This window comes from Mercenaria mercenaria, chromosome 14 (assembly GCF_021730395.1).
Source record: "Mercenaria mercenaria strain notata chromosome 14, MADL_Memer_1, whole genome shotgun sequence".
NCBI classification, from domain to species: domain Eukaryota; kingdom Metazoa; phylum Mollusca; class Bivalvia; order Venerida; family Veneridae; genus Mercenaria; species Mercenaria mercenaria.
Window position 1 is genome coordinate 67,199,804 of NC_069374.1, and position 17,145 is coordinate 67,216,948.

General features: G+C 36.9%; 2 protein-coding genes across 3 annotated transcripts in view; both read right to left on the reverse strand.

Moving 5' to 3' along the window:
* LOC123527773 (uncharacterized) overlaps nucleotides 1–17,145 on the reverse strand; it is a 188,998-nt gene that overhangs the window by 65,181 nt on the left and 106,672 nt on the right. The window lies entirely within an intron of this gene.
* The window catches only part of LOC123526979 (5'-3' exoribonuclease 1-like), a 67,865-nt gene that overhangs the window by 36,947 nt on the left and 13,773 nt on the right, over nucleotides 1–17,145 (reverse strand). For both annotated transcript variants that reach the window (XM_053523771.1, XM_053523773.1), the window contains exons 7-19: nucleotides 16,232–16,323; nucleotides 14,812–14,899; nucleotides 13,672–13,843; nucleotides 11,985–12,052; nucleotides 11,362–11,484; nucleotides 9,442–9,574; nucleotides 8,408–8,522; nucleotides 5,482–5,571; nucleotides 4,812–4,968; nucleotides 3,962–4,081; nucleotides 3,075–3,244; nucleotides 2,332–2,458; nucleotides 1,306–1,398 (exon numbers count right to left, since the gene is read on the reverse strand). In XM_053523771.1, the coding sequence (XP_053379746.1) occupies nucleotides 1,306–1,398; nucleotides 2,332–2,458; nucleotides 3,075–3,244; nucleotides 3,962–4,081; nucleotides 4,812–4,968; nucleotides 5,482–5,571; nucleotides 8,408–8,522; nucleotides 9,442–9,574; nucleotides 11,362–11,484; nucleotides 11,985–12,052; nucleotides 13,672–13,843; nucleotides 14,812–14,899; nucleotides 16,232–16,323 (1,548 nt within the window). The remainder of the gene's footprint in view (nucleotides 1–1,305; nucleotides 1,399–2,331; nucleotides 2,459–3,074; nucleotides 3,245–3,961; nucleotides 4,082–4,811; nucleotides 4,969–5,481; nucleotides 5,572–8,407; nucleotides 8,523–9,441; nucleotides 9,575–11,361; nucleotides 11,485–11,984; nucleotides 12,053–13,671; nucleotides 13,844–14,811; nucleotides 14,900–16,231; nucleotides 16,324–17,145) is intronic.

Genomic DNA, 17,145 nt, shown 5'->3' on the forward strand with positions numbered 1-17,145 from the left:
TTCCAGACACAAGCAAAATATGGAATCAAATTTCCACCTAGTACAATACAAGTTTTATTTTATGACAATCCTCAGCAAGCTGTATTATTATATACCTTACTATAAATTGGAAAAAACAAGAGCTGTCTCCATAGGATGACACATGCCCCCATGGCACTTTGAATGAATAGTTATGGCCAATGTTAGAGTTTAGGACCTTTGACCTACAGAGCTGGGTCTTGCGCATGACACGTCGTCTTACTGTGTCACACATTCATGCATAGTTATTTTAGAATCCATGCATGAATGCCGAAGATATGGACCGGACATGCCCATCAATGCACTATCATGAAAAATGACCTTTAACGTCTAAGTGTGACCTTGACCTTTGAGCTACAGACCTGGGTCGTGCTTGTGACATGTCGTCTTACTGTGGTACACATTCATGCCAAGTTATTTGAAAATCCATCCATCGATGACAAAGATAGGGACCGGACACGCCCATCAATGCACTATCCTTTAACGTCTAAGTGTGACCTTGACCTTTGAGCTATGAACCTGGGTCTTGCGCACGACACGTCGTCTTACTGTGGTACACATTCATGCCAAGTTATTTGAAAATCCATCCATCGATGACAAAGATATGGACCGGACACGCCCATCAATGCACTATCCTTTAACGTCTAAGTGTGACCTTGACCTTTGAGCTACAGACCTGGGTCTTGCGCCAAACACGTCGTCTTACTGTGGTACACATTCATGCCAAGTTATTTGAAAATATATCCACCGATGACAAAGATATGGACCGGACACGCCCATCAATGCACTATCCTTTAACGTCTAAGTGTGACCTTGACCTTTGAGCTACGGACCTGGGTCTTGCGCGCGACACATCGTCTTACTGTGGTACACATTCAGGCCAAGTTATTTGAAAATCCATCCATCGATGACAAAGATATGGACCGGACACGGTTCAAAAACTATATGCCTCCCTTCAGGGGCATAAAAACACCTCCCAAAATCAAGACCAATAACTGAAAGTTGGCACAAAAAAACGCCACAATAAGTTTTGACATCAACTTACTATGTGTTGTCATACTGAAGAGCATTCGATAACGTCAATGGTAAATTTAACAATACAGTACTTGTTATTGTTTAGATATTTGATAAACAACTCATTAAATGGCAATGATCTGCCTTATGTGGTAATTACCAGTCTTATCTGAATTTACACCCTCATGCAAATAAATGTGTAATAACTTCCTGTCCAACACTGCCATTTACTTAAATGTATAAAAATAAACTTCTATTTAGAGATATACTAACTGGTTCCTCCTCTTCTTGTTCTATATATAACATGGTATTGTAACCTCGACTGTTCATCTGGAATACTTTCACGCCTTCCTTACTCAAGACAGCCTAAAAGTTATAAACATATTGTATCACAACAAGATTTTTCTGCAAAAATATTCAAAATACAAGACACTGCAAAAGAATCCACCCAGGAGCTATGTACAGTTATCATACATGCAATCTATTTATTATAAAATTATATAATTTTCTTTTATGAAATAAAATTGCTAATATATATATATGACCTGAAACTAGGTGACTGAGTAATGTGCTCTGCATGCTGTCTTGATGAAGTATACGACTGATAAAATGTTTATGAAAAGCTTTCTAGTAGTTTAGGAGATACTGACCGACCTTGACCTTAGACCTAATGACTTTGGTTATGCGCTCTGTATATGGTCTTCCGGAGCTTAACATTTGATGCAAATCTGATGAAAACTTCCAAATGGTTTTAAACATTTAGAGCAAGTAATTTGACCTTTGACCTCAAAGTGTGAGCTTGACCTTAATTGTAGTGGCTTGGGTTTTACGCTCTGCGTATGTTCTTTATGAAGTTAACAACTGATGCCATTTTGATGAAAAGCTTTCAGGAAGTTTTTCAGAAGATTAGGAGCAGACACAGTCAAAAGTATTTTGACCTTTAACCTCAAAAGTGTGAGTTTGACCTTGGACTAAGCTACCCGAGTTTAGCCCTCTGCATGTTGTCTTGGTGATGTACATAATTGATGAAAGTTTAGAAAGTCGGACAACATATAGAGAAAACAAGAATTAAGCTATTTCACCAGTGACCCCCACCCGCACCCCCAAAGTGTGACCCTGACCTTGGATATAGTGACCTGCATGTTGCGTGAACTATCTATGCTAGTTTAATGAAATTCTTCCAAGCGGATAAGAAAAGGAGCATACTCAATGGATGGAAGGATGAATAGACAAGTGTGACTCCAAATATAGCCCCAATATAGAGGTATTATAAATAGCATTAAATCACTATTGCCTTACATGATGGCGAATATGTTTCAGTGTTGGGAATCCTGGGAAGAAGACGTCTAACTTGGCTCCTGGCAGAATTCCCTTCTTCAGCAAGTACCCTGGGATACGGAACTCATCCATATGGACTTGTGTTAGCCTGAAAGTATTGGAAATGTATTATGGCACAGAATTTATGACTACAATACACTGAAACATGTCACATACAGGGGACTTAACTAATGGTCAAGTGCAATGAAAATTTTCATTGATTAGCAAAATGAAAAGATTGGAAGTCTAACCTCAAAACTCGAGTATTCAACTGACCATATCACCTCCACCAACAATAATTATATAAAAAAATTATTATAAAGCCCTTTACTCTCTTACTAATCACTCAAACAGAAGTTCATAATTTTTGTTTTACACACAATGTTAAATGAAAAAGTGGAATTAACCCTTAGCCTGCTGCAGGCGAATTTAACAGCCTTTGCAAACAGCTTGGAACCAGATCAGACGCCGATTAAATCGGCGTCTGATCAGGTTCCAAGCTGTTTGCTATTCCGACAATATTTCTTACAATTTTGGAGCAAATTGAATGAACTTTACAATTTTAGCAGACGACATTTCCAGCAGACGACAATTTATCTAGCATGCTAAAGGTTAAGACCTTTCAGATCAGTACTGTCTCCAGTCAGTTATTGTTGCAGTCTTGTACTTACATATATTGATGTATATTAGCACAAAAGTTGCTTAAATAGAAATGTAAGACATACTTGGAATGACTGATAGCAATGTCTGGGAAATGATCGGGTAAAGGTGATGGGTAAACGTCCCCTGGTTCCGGAGTGTACTCAAACAACAAATGAGGACCATGAGTATTGCGGGCTCTCTCCTCGTCCTTCAGCAAGTGTTCCACTGATCTGATAGCTGACAATAAGCGATTCTGGAAAGCAGAAAAATAACTAATTAATTCTTCTTTGAACAAAGTACACTGTCTGCAAGAACTAATACAAACCTGACAAGCCAAACATGTAAGGCCTGGAAATAGCTGGAACTGTGGTTCCTCACCTACTAAAAAAACTAAAGATGATAAACAAGTGTACTTACAAAGAACTAAATAGGTTTTAAAAATTAGATCTTAACATAAGTTTGAAGCAAGAAATACCACAAAAGGGCCATTATTCTGACAAGGTCAGGTTATAGTTCTTGGCCAACATACTTAACCTTTACCCTGCTAAATTTCTATAATGAACTTCTCCATCTTTCAACTTGGACAGTACTATTTACTGATACTGACAGAAAGGGCAAACAGTGCAGATCATGATCAGACTGCCAAATCATATAGTTCCAGGAAAGCTGACTAAATGAAATCTTAATCATTACCAACACCAAAAATAGGTGACAACAATGTCTTATTCTTTTCTTTTTGTATTTTAGAAATAAATGTACATATTTTAATGTTGGGGTAAAATTGTTCCAGACTGATGCAACATAAGCTACTGAAAATGTTTTAAATTAGAGGAAGACACAACATAATAAACTGAGTAAGAAAAGCAGTTTCTGGACAAATCCATGAAGCCCAGCTATTACCTCATCAATGAATGGTGCAAGAGCAATCATATGACTTCAGCAACAAATGGTACAAAAACAGCAGTATTACCTCATCAATGAATGGTATAAGAACAACAGCCTCCCAGTCTTGCTGTTTGCCATTGAGATCTGTGTCAAACTGGAGAGGGTAGAAGTCTATCACAGGGGAGGTATCATTAATCATAAGGTTCTGGAAAATATTTACAAGATTTTTAAATTTATTTAAGTGGTTTTACATCACACCAACACAATTAAATGTCATATCATATGTCAATTTTCAAGCTTTTCGTGGTGGATGAGGAATCCACATGCCTCTTCCAACACTATTTCAAGCGCAGGCAGCCACCTTGGCAGAACCATCAGCCTTCCACAAGCTGGCTGCATGGCTTCATCATATGAAAGAATTTTACACCCCACCCCCCTACATTGTTTCAAATCTACATTGGTAAAGTGCAAGTGATTTGAAGTCAGCAATCATGACCTCTCGGGACTGAAAAATCGACATCATTACTTGAAATGAATTTAGCACTGTTTCTCAACAATACTTCAGTGCAATGGCAATCACTTAAGTCAGAACCTATACATATATTGCTTCTGTTGGGGTTTAATATTGCACCAACACAAATATAGGTCATACAGCAATGATGGAGGAAGGTCCCTTGTGCCCCTCTGTGCATTATTTCATCACGAGAGGGTACCTGGGTAGAAACACCAACCTTCTGTAAGCCAGCTGGCTTCGTCACATGAAGAATTCAATGCAAATCGAGGCTCAAACCTACATTGATGAAGGTTAAGGGATTTGAAGTCAGCGGCCTTAACCACGGAGCCCCTTGCTTTGAAATATTCCAGTTGAACGCAACTTTTCCAATTTTTAAAACTCATAGTCTATTTCCAGGGTAATATAATATAATGCAAGTCACCTGATATGGTATAGGTAAGAGATCTTTGCTGGCTGCAGGAAGTACAGCCATCAGCTGTTCAAAGGGTTTAAATGGTGTCCCAATGTCAAAATGTAACACCATGTTCTTGAAATCCTTAACGTCACTCATGTAGGGTGCATAGTGATGTTGGTAAAACCTGAAAAATCAAGGTTATATTGCACACCAAGATCAATTTGTTGAAACATTTCTTGGTTAAAGTGAAATTTCAAGGTGAACTTGTAGATATATTTCTTGGTTAATGTGAAAATTCAAGGTGAACTTGTAGATACATTTCTCAGTAAAACAAAAAAATTCAAGGCCAAGCTGCTGACATGTTCCAAGATACCTTGAGTTATGGTTAAAACAGAAATGTTTTTGGAATATACTGCGTGTCAAATCTTGTGTATTCACAGTGTTTGTAAAAAATCGATTATGGAGTTAAAGTTTGAGTCCCACTGCAGAAACTTGTTCTGGTGACCCTCAAGCTTCATTAAACAAGCATATACTGGGACAAATTATGCGTGCGGGGATACCAAATTCGGCTCTTTTCGAGATAAGTATCATAGTTTCAACCTGCATTACGTGGTCTAAGTTAAGCAGTCACTTACAAAGGGCGGTATTCAACTTATGTTCATAATTCTTATATACAATTAAACAAGGGAAATCTCACCAGCTCCATGATGGAACACCTTCGTAATAGTAGAGTAGAATCCACTGTATGCCTCTAACATAGCCTTCTGCCTGGTCTTGTAATACTTCCCTGTAAAATACATGTTAGTGTTAGGGCTGTTACTGACTCATCATTTTGTGTCAATATATTGTCTAATAAATAACAACAAAACATCAATATATCCCTAGCGATTAAGATGCAATGGCAGAAAGGAAATAAGACTATTGCTAAACAATCAGAAACTGCTAATGGATTACGTTAGTTACTATAGCACCCACATTTCTAGATGCAAGAAATAAAAAAGGACTTTGTATTCTCAATACTGATAATTGTAAACATTTTCTTTTGAATATTCAATGGTAATATTTTTAATTCCTCTGCTTTCTAAATTTCTTTACCATTTTTCCTTTCTTAGGTGTTTAAGTGTCAATATTCAAAAGTTTTGTGTCACTGACATGATCATGTCATCAATTTGCTTCCACGAATAAAGAGGCCAGTCAAATCTGCTGGATATACAGTTAACAACAATCAAACCGTGAAAATTTAAAATTTAATTTGATTTGGGTTTTTTAAAGGCACAAGCACAGAGCATGTCAACTGGTGCCAAACAGAACTTAAAGTTTTGGCTTCGCATCTCATCCACATAACAAGAGGACCATGATGGTCCTGAATCGCTCACCTCTTCCCACATGACACAGTTTTGAGTATGACGTCGTTTTTTCTATTATCTGACATAGTGACCTAGTTTTTGAGCTCATGTGACCCAGTTTTGAACCTGACCTAGATATTATCAAGATAAAAATTCTGACCAATTTTCATGAAGATCCATTGAAAAATATGGTCTCTAGAGAGGTCACAAGGTTTTTCTATTATTTGACCTATTGACCTAGTTTTCGAAGGTACGTGACCCTGTTTTGAACTTTACCTAGATATCATCAAGGTGAACATTCTCACTAATTTTCATGAAGATCTCATGAAAAATATGGCCTCTAGAGAGGTCACAAGGATTTTCTATTTTTATACCTACTGGCCTAGTTTTTGACCGCACGTGACCCAGTTTCGAAACTGACCTAGATATCATCAAGGTGAACATTCAGATCAATTTTCATGGAGATCCATTGAAAAATATGGCCTCTAGAGGTCAAAAGATTTTAGTAATTTTGGGCCTACTGACCTAGTTTTTGACCGCAGTTGACCCAGTTTCAAACCTGACCTAGATATCATCAAAATGAACATTCAGACCACCTTTCATACAGATCCCATGAAAAGTATGGCCTCTAGAGAGGTCACAAGGTTTTTTTATTATTTGACCTACTGACCTAGTTTTTTAAGGCACGTGACCCAGTTTCAAACTTGACCTAAATATCATCAAGGTGAACATTCTGACCAATTTTCACGAAGATCCATTCAAGTGTATGGCCTCTAGAGAGGTCACAAGGTTTTTCTATTTCAAGACCTACTGACCTAGTTTTTGATCGCAGTTGACCCAGTTTCAATTTTGACCTATATATCATCAAGATAAACATTCAGACCAATTTTCATACAGATCCCATGAAAAATATGGCCTCTAGAGAGGTCACAACGTTTTTTTCATTATTTGACCTACTAACCTAATTTTTGAAGGCACGTGACCCAGTTTCGAACTTGACCTAGATATCATCAAGATGAACATTCAGACCAATTTTTATGGAGATCCATTCACAAGTATGGTCTCTAGAGAGGTCACAAGGTTTTTCTATTTTTAGACCTACTGACCTAGTTTTTGACCGCACATGACCCTGTTTCGAATCTGACCTAGATATCATCAAGATGAACATTCACACCAACTTTCATACAGATCCCATGAAAAATATGGCCTTTAGAGAGGTCACAAGGTTTTTCTATTACTTGACCTACTGACCTAGTTTTCGACGGCAAGTGACCCAGTTTCGAACTTGACCTAGATATCATCAAGATGAACGTTCTGACCAATTTTCATGAAGATCTTGTGAAATATATGGCCTCTAGAGAGGTCACAAGGTTTTTCTATTTTTAGACCTACTGACCTAGTTTTTGATGGCACGTGATCCAGTTTCAAACTTGACCTAGATATCATCAAGGTGAACGTTCTGACCAATCTTCATGAAGATCTCATGAAATATATGGCCTCCAGAGAGGTCACAAGGTTTTTCTATTTTTAGACCTACTGACCTAGTTTTTGACCGCACGTGATCCAGTTTTAAACTTGACCTAGATATTTATCAAGATGAACATTCAGACCAACTTTCTTACAGATCCCATGAAAAATATGGCCTTTAGAGAGGTCACAAGGTTTTTCTATTATTTGACCTACTGATCTAGTTTTTGAAGGCACGTGACCCAGTTTCGAACTTGACCATGATATCATCAAGGTGAACGTTCTGACCGATTTTCATGAAGATCTTGTGAAATATATGGCCTCTACAGAGGTCACAAGGTTTTTCTATTTTTAGACCTACTGACCTAGTTTTTGATGGCACGTGACCCAGTTTCGAACTTGACCTAGATATCATCAAGGTGAACATTCTGACCAACTTTCATAAAGATCCCACAAAAAATGTGACCTCTAGAGTGGTCACAAGCAAAAGTTTACGGATGCATGCACGCACGGACGCATGCACGGACTGACGACGGATGCTGCGTGATCACAAAAGCTCATCTTGTCAATATGTGAAAGATGAGCTAAAAATATTTATAGGAGGTATGGAATCAAAACTTTTACCGGTACACATGTTGGGATCAAAGAGTTACAGCAAAATGAAATGTTCACACCCTATAAGTTGCCTCTTAGAATAATGCAAGGGTAAAGCAGTGGTTCCAGTTCTTTTGTATAATTTTTATTATACAACAACAGCTTCCTAGTTTTACTACTGAACTAATAATGATAGGGATATGTCAGGTTACTTACGGAGTAACTTTTTCATATTCCATTTTGGTCATGTAGTAATTTCTTTTATGATGTCTGAATTCATCACCCAAAGTATCGTCATCAGATTCCTCTGAAATATCCTCAGAAATTTCTTCTGAAAATATGAATAGTTTATTAGCTATAGATGTAAGAAATGCTAGGTTAACAAGAGCATCGCTAGCAGGTGCCATCGCTCATCTGCAAGTGCTGGACAATATGTAAGAAAAGAGTTTTCGTTCAGATTTTCTAAGTACAAAAAGGGACATAATTCTGACAAAATAAAGGTCAGAGCTATTGTTCTTGGTCTACATAGTCCCCTAATGATGATAAACAAGTGTGCAAAGTCTCAAAGCTGTAGCTCTTTATAGTTTTTGAGAAAAGGTGACCTAGTCAAAAATTTTAACCAAGAAACTCAAATTTTCTAAGTACAAAAAAGGGCCATATTTCTGACAAAATGCGTATCAGAGTTATAGTTCTTGGCCTATATAGTCCCCTCATGATGATAAACAAATGTGCAAAGTTTCAAAGCTGTAGCTCTTATAGTTTTTGAGAAAAGGTGGACCTAAACAAACATTTTAACCAATGCCGACAAATGCAATTCATGTTCACCCACTTAGAATAAGTAAACATGTAAATAAGACGCATGCACTATTTCAACAGGAAGATTACATTTTTTCATTTCTTTTTTTTTTATACAGTTGTGATTTTACTGATTTTTTGGGCATCTCATCAAATTAAACAAATGTTTTGGACATGGGCCTGATCCAAATCACTAAGATTAATGAATAAAGTTCCCACAAAAAAATCATATAACCTGCATTTGATCAGTATTCTTGATATGAAGCCACCTGTACCAACTATCATTCCTGTCAAATTTAGTTCCTCTTGAAGTATAGCACCAGGCTCCTAGGAACTTGAGATACTGAGTTCCAACTATGCATTATTCCAACAAAAAACAGTGGCATATAATCACCAAATCTTGAAAGTTAATGGTAAATCATCTGTTTTTGTGTCAGAATTTAGCTTATCATTACCTGAGGTTTCTTCAAGAGGGGAGTCAATCAACTCTGTTCCCAGTTCTTCTGATGAAACCATATCATCATCTATAGATTCTAGTAGAGCGAACTGGTTTTCCTTATGTTTGTTTAACCTGGCAAATGTTTTTTTCTAAAACATAGGAAGAAAACACATGTAACTACTGTCAATCAACCAATTTATGTAAATGATAGCAGCAGTTAATTATTTGGTCTGTACATCAAAATTTAGTACAGTATTACCTCTCTTACTGTCACCTCCAAGTAGCAAACTTTATCTCTATACAGACAGATATTTTTGTTCCAGTTGTATAGAGAAGTGTTTACAGTAAATTACCCATTTCACAGCAACAACCTTTTAACAACAAATACATTTTACTCTTTCCAGTGTGTGCTTGCTCTAGACAGGTTACACAGTGTATTTAAAATAGCCAGGATAGTACCAAATGACAACATACTGGGAAACTCAGTAGTCCGACACATTCCTTTGAAGTTTTTCGGAATTGGACTTTTGCCATTATACTATCTTGTTTTATTCCAAACAGTACAATTTTCATACAAAGACGATAATTATATCTGTAACTGTTACTACTAACAATGTTCATTTCATCCAGTTTCTTGCTTTACCTCTTACGTAATACCCCAGTCACACATACGGCGCGGATAGCTACGTTTAGCCATGGATAGAAACGTAGTTATCCGTATCGATCCGTACCTGTGCCGTACCTCAAAGTAGTAATTCGTATCAATCCGTATTAACACTTGGTCAAAACGTATTCAAGACGTACTCCCAACTTGCAAGTTTCTCCAACTTTTGAACATGCACAAAAGTTTGAGCGATCCGTAGCCATCTGAGCGTGACTTAGTCCAACTTGGCCGAAACTTATTCATCCGTAGTTAAACGTACTAAATGTAGTTATCCGTACTGAAACGTACGGTAGTTTAACTTGATGTCAAAGATAATTGTAATGAAAACGCTGTCTACAAGTGGCCGAATTTATATGAAACGTACCGACCCGCTACTAAACCTTATGCGAACGTAGTAATGCTTATTGATCCGTAGCTTAACGTAGTTATCCGAGGCAGTCCGTACTAAAGCGTAGTTTAACGTAATTCACCGCAGATCCGTCCACGCGCAGGGCATGTTGTCAGGCGCAGTAAAACGTAGTTCAACTTAGTACGCCGTACCTTTCCGTTCTTATTCGCGTCCTGTATCTTTTTGTTCCCCGTTTCTCACCAATTTTCCCGTACTAAGACTTACTGCTCTGTACTTATCTGTGTCCAATCCCCCACAGATCATTCCCATCCGCACCGTACCTCAACCACGGACATATCCGTATGTGTAACTGTAGCTTTAAAAACAATGGAGACTTCATCTCTAATAACTTTATGTTCTTTCTAAATATATAAGATCACCAAATTTAATATCAGGCTAGTAAAATTTACATGTAATTAGTCTTGCTGATTACCTAAAATGTAAACAGTAAATGCATGCACAGAGCAGCATAAATTGTCATTTTACCAATTTCAAATTTCTCCGTCTCACACTTCTGAAAGTAAACTTGTACTGAACAAACAACTTTTGAAGATAAACCTCTGGGCAAGCTGTTTTATCATCTACTATGAACAGCATTACTACTGAAGAAATAATTCTCCTGATTCTCCTGCCATTAATCGATGTAATTAAATCCTAATGTACAAAGGAACTCCCTAATAATTCTATCCTAAGACATTAAAATCCACAGATCAATATCCCGATATTGCTTTCTTGCCCAAAACCATCAAATTTCATGCTTATGACATAAAATGATTTCCTATAGTAAATAATTTACCATCTGACATATAATAAGAGCTGAACCCGAACTTTTGGTTAAAGACAGCTTAATATGAATCATGTATTAAATCAACACAATTACACACCTGGTTTTTGGAGAGTTTCCTGGCTGCAGACAAAACTTCTGATTTCTCTGCCGAGGCCTCAGCTTTCTTTGATTCTAACCACTTCAGGTCACCCGCTTGCTCAGAGAATGTGTCAAAGTCAAACTGTAACATGGTGCAAAGCTTCATTGAATTTCATCTTTTACTAACATTGAAAAACTTAACTTGGTAAAACAACATAATTTTGTTCTGAAAATTGATGAAAAAAAACCAGAAAGTGTGGATTTATTTTGTTGGGTGTAACAGCAGCACAATTATAAGTCATACAGCCCCTTTCCAGTTTTTGATGGAGGACAAAGAACCCAGGTGCACCTTCAGGCATTATTCTATCACGAACTGCCGCCTGTGTAGAATCACTGGCCTTCCATAAATAAGCCAGCTGAATGGTTTCTTCCCATGCAATAATTCTAGACAGAAAGCAAGGTTTGAACCCAAAGCAGATCTGACATCAGCGACCACCTGGCCAAGGACACCCCTGAAAGTGTTGAGAGGATGAAGTAAAATCTTGTAAATACTTGTAATCTACAATGTCCTACAGTATATTCAAGCAAAAGTCAGACAAACCTGAATGTAAACCTGAATGTAAACCTGAAACAACTTTTTACCTTTGATAATGCTGTGAGGTACATTTCAAATCTCTCCAGGTTCAGATGACCACCATTGTTGATATATCCTGAAAACAGTTCCCAATTGTTTACAGTTATCACACAATCTTATTTTATTAATAAAGTACTAACTTGCACTAATATTGCAACTTAAAACTTTTCCACCTAAATCAGAAGTCAAGGGCATACATGTGATAAGTTCAGAATCTCAAAACTGGAGGTTTGCCATTTTTCAGCTGGAGTTGGGGTCTCAAAACTGGAGGTTTTTTATCGACATAAATTAAGCGCGCGGACACAGAACTTTGAGACAAAATCCAACATTTTTGGCCACACAATAACGTATATAAGTCTACACCAGAAGAAACAATCCTCATAACTCTTGATTTTAATTTTGACAGAGTTATGCCACTTTTTAACTTACATTTTTTTGTTAAAGTTTTATATAATGTCCAATATCTCTGTTACATTCAAAGCTACTGACTATTATGCCCCTTTTACTGGCAAAGCTTTAATTCAGAGTCCGTCACTGAGAAAAGTCGAGCATGCTGTCTTACAGAAGCTCCCTCTTGTTCCAACTTTAAACTTTCTTAACAGATTAAATTTGTAGAAACAAAGTCTCAATTTAGGTCTGAAATGGTGGTAAACATGCATTTACATTATTCTACTCGAGGACTGAAAATTGTTCTGAACACAACACAAAAATTATGTAAATTCCTTACCCCACCCACATTCGTATAAAAATACCGAGGATTTTGACATGAAAAATAGAAAACAGAAATGTATCAGCATGTACTTACCCTAACCAAAATAATGTAGATTGATGTTATCAAATAAATGAGTGTGTGTTTTCATCCAATTTTCAATAAAATAAGTGCAATTTTAATAGCAAATTAATTTGATAAACATTGGAAGAAAATGGCGTAACTGCATAAGGGGAAATAACACTCCTGTTCTAAAAATAGTAATGGGTTGGTTTTTCCAACAATTATTTATGTGATTTTATTACCGAACAAAATTTTTTCTTTGAATAATCAAAAATTTATTTCAGTTGGGAATTATTTCTTATGACTGGGAGTTTTTTGATTCAAATAGGTAAAAAATGGAGTCTAATTGGCGTTGAGAATGGGCCGATATTTGGCCCAGTTAGACAGGTGGAAAAGGCCCTGCTCGTCTAATCCCTTATCAAAACAAACAATTAATAATTCACCCGTAAAAAACAACTCTTTCCTCCAGCTACATGTGTGTCAAACATGTATAATACACAACAGTCGGTGACACTTTGATTTACTGTGTAAACATGTTTGGCATTCCTCGGTAATTATCAACCCACACATAGATCTAATACTGATTTTTTTTTTTTTTTGAAAAGCGGGAGAATTATGGTTTTCGTCGGGAGACGGGAGGCAAGGTGAAAAAATCGGGATTTTGACCCTCCCGCGCGGGAGATCACATGTATGGTCAAGGGCAACTGATTTCAGAATGTTTTTATTATTGTGTCAAATTGCATGTAAAACAGGTGTCATGCCTCTGTATAAACAGTACATTACTACTGAACTTGAAACTCTTAAGGTTAGTAGTCATGTGCTCTGCCTCTTGAGCTGAAAAGACAGGTATTTAGAAGATTAATTCATTAATAGTATGTGACCCTGGAACACTGGTAGTTTAACCAATTGAAACAAATTCTAACCTCCACAAGATGGAAGAACTTCCATGTATGTCCGCCAGAGCAGGGGTAATGCATCATGGTTAATATGCAAATTAGGTAGGTGTGGTATAAAGTCATTGCCCACTAGAAATCCCATCAACACCCAGTCATCTATCACATTCTCCAAGTTATACTCGAATGTTGTAAGCTTCTCCTGAAATAAACATCAAAAATTAAAGTTTCTGCTAGTTCGATAGTCATACAACAGTACAACCAAATTAAAAAGTCAAAGTAACACAAGACTGACAAAAATATTAAAATGTAAAATTATCATACTTCATTTCACATAAGAAATCAGCATACAACACTGTATATAACTTTCAGCTAAAAAGTATTGTTAATAACTATGAAAGAACCCAGAGACATAAACTTTCCATGCAATGTGATTACAAGATATGCTGTCCATGGACTAGTTGTTTGAAACTTTATGCAGCTCTTAAACTAACCAAAGGTTAAATTTTGATTCAAAATATTAGTCTAAGAGGGAAACATTAGTATGATGCTTAGATTTTACTGCAAGATTTTTTAATTTCGTAATCACTAACGCATATATTTGCTTTTCCCAGTCTTCTAAAATGTCGAAATATAACCCTTAATGTTAACTGTTAGCTTAATTGCCTGTTAAAAGTTTCAAACAACTGGGCCAGAGCTCTAACAAAGAAATTTGAAGACCTGAAATTCCATGACTTTTTAAAACATTCACTAAACTTGGCAATTTAACTTGAGGAAAGAAGAAACCTTTTACTTTCTTGTTTGTTTTAGGTTTAACTCCATTTTTCAACACTACTTCAGTTATGTAACAGAGGACATTTAACATAAACAGTGTTCCTGGATTCTGTCCCAGTACAACTCTATTTTCCGCAAGTAACTGCAAACTTCCTCCCATGAATCAAAGATGGAGGATAAATGATTTAAGACACAGCGCCTTTTATCAAATCATCATAGAGAACATAAGTTTCACCCCGAGATCAAACTCAAGACCCAGTGATCCATAGATCTGCGCTCTGCCTACTGAGCTAAGCGGGCAGACAGTAACCTTTTGACAGAAAGAATAACTCAAGCCTCTATGTCAAATATCAAAAGTCTTACCTATTTCCACTCATTATTTTATTGTAACCTCACCTTTAAATCTGAGAATTCAAAATCCAAGTACTCTCTAAACAAAGACAGATGTAACAGATGAAAAGTAGTCTCTTCAGGAGTCTGTGGTCTGAAAAATAATGCAAAATGAAACTGTCTGTCCCATATAATGAGTAATCCTATTATGAAGAGACAGTATATCGTTGTAATTCGCAATCTTTCTGTTACTTGGCTGTATACGTTTTGTAACTTTTTTGCTGGTAGGTAAAGCATGTCGAACGTTTTTATTACCATAGTTACGCATAACCCGCGCAGTCGCTTTCTGATCTGTCGTGATTTGAATTCGATCACTAATGTTTGCACTAATAGTAAACTTGTTTGCCTAAAAATAGGTCAAAGTGCAGCAACACATGAGGGCGACATGTGCCTGGAGTATGGCGTCATTCTGACGTGGGAGGTGGAAAAAAAACAACGTTTAAACTAAGTGAGTATTACTGTTTATAATGTATGTAATGCCGTCATCGACTCGCATAGATAGTTAGACAGTTGCTAAGTTATGGAGAATTGTTTGTGAACAGCAACTGAAATTCATAAACAAATGAAGCAGATGCCACAACAATGTACAGTCATCTGTGTCTTTATCTTCGAGTGGTACAAACAATTCTCAAATGGTCCAGAATTGCTTAAAGACAGCAAAGATGGAGAAAATGGAAAATCTGCGACTGGACGTTACAGATAAAGACCAAGTACTCACGTTGAATACCCTGTTTTGCTTTATTGAAGTATATAATAGCTAGAGAAAAAGTCTATGCTATTTTTGAAGAGCCCACGTATCAGGCTGCTGAGTTTGCAAACATTCAAACAACCAGCTTTTGTTGACTTGGTTTTTCCTCTGTGAGAATAAGTTGGGGCTAATTCTGAATCAAGCAGACAAAAACTCTTATGATTCCATTTGTTTCTTTCATATTCTAATTTGACCTTCATGAATAGTTCTTATTTACATTTACTGGACTGTGAGCCCAGTACCATTTCAGAATGTTTGCCTTAATATTAAATAAGAATGTCAAAACTAGTCAACCTGAATCTATTTGGCATTACTGAAATACTTTAGTATGCCAAGAAGATGTGGTTTGCCGAGAGAAAAATTCCAGTCGATCAGGTACATGTACACTGTTAAATGAAGAACTGAATGTATTCAGGCCTGGGAGTCTGTTTAAAATGACAAGCCTGAAAATTTATTTCTAAAGCCTGAAATGTGTATTTCCAACAGAATGACACAGGGAAATTCTGGCAGTCAAGTCTTGAAATCAGGACCAGTCCTATGAAGTCCCTGTCTTGTGTATTCCATGTAAACCTAATATTACTTGCTATGAACTGAGAACAGTTTGTATTCCATGTAAACATAAAAACAAAGACGTTCTTCTTAAGAAAGTAAAATCTGCACAAGAAGACTCAATATTACCTTTTATTGCGACTGTCTTTTTTACCGCCAAATCTCACCTCTTCTCGAAGCAGAGAAAAATGGGGCTCATGTGAGGCCAAACCCAACATCATCTGTTAAAACAACCAATAATAAGTTTAGATACTTTTTACTGAACTGCAATCATTTTTGCCTACATGTTATTAAGGACTACAAATCAACTGACAACTAGAGGTGCTTTTGAGAAAGGCGCATGTCTCCCACAACTGCCAAATCATCTGAATAGTAAGTCTGTCTTCGTATACTGTTTGTGGCCTATTTGTATTCACATGTTGGGAGTAACCGGTCTACAATGCTGTGTTGGTGTCCAATGCTGTTCGGTGGTAGCGGATGGGAGTAACTGTCTACAATGCTGTGCCAGTGGTTGTTGGTAATCATGTTCAAGGGCCATAGTTCTGAAGTGTCTAGGCCGATTTGGATAGTTATCGAACTTGGCCGAGGTCTTATGGTCAAACACATTTTGTTCAAGTTTGGTGAAGATCGGATGAGAAATGTTCGACTTAAGAGTGCGGACAAGCTTTGTGACACACACACACACACACACACACACACGCACGCACGCACGCACGCACACACACACACACACACACACACACACAGACAGGAGTAAATCAGTATGTCTCCCACACCACTGTGTGATGGGAGACATAATTAATAATAAAGAATATGTCTGATGAAAAATTAGTCCTGTAAAAAAATTTTAATCTTTATTAAAGATGCCTAAATTAATGTTTCAAAGCTGCATGCCCCTACATTTATGCAAAATTTCTGAAGTTTAGAAAATGCTTTCATCAGTATGTAGTTACAATAGTCAGAAATGTTAAACTGAAATTGTGCATTATAGGAAAGTATATCTACAAAATAGCGCTTTCAATCTATAAACAAGAGGGCCATGA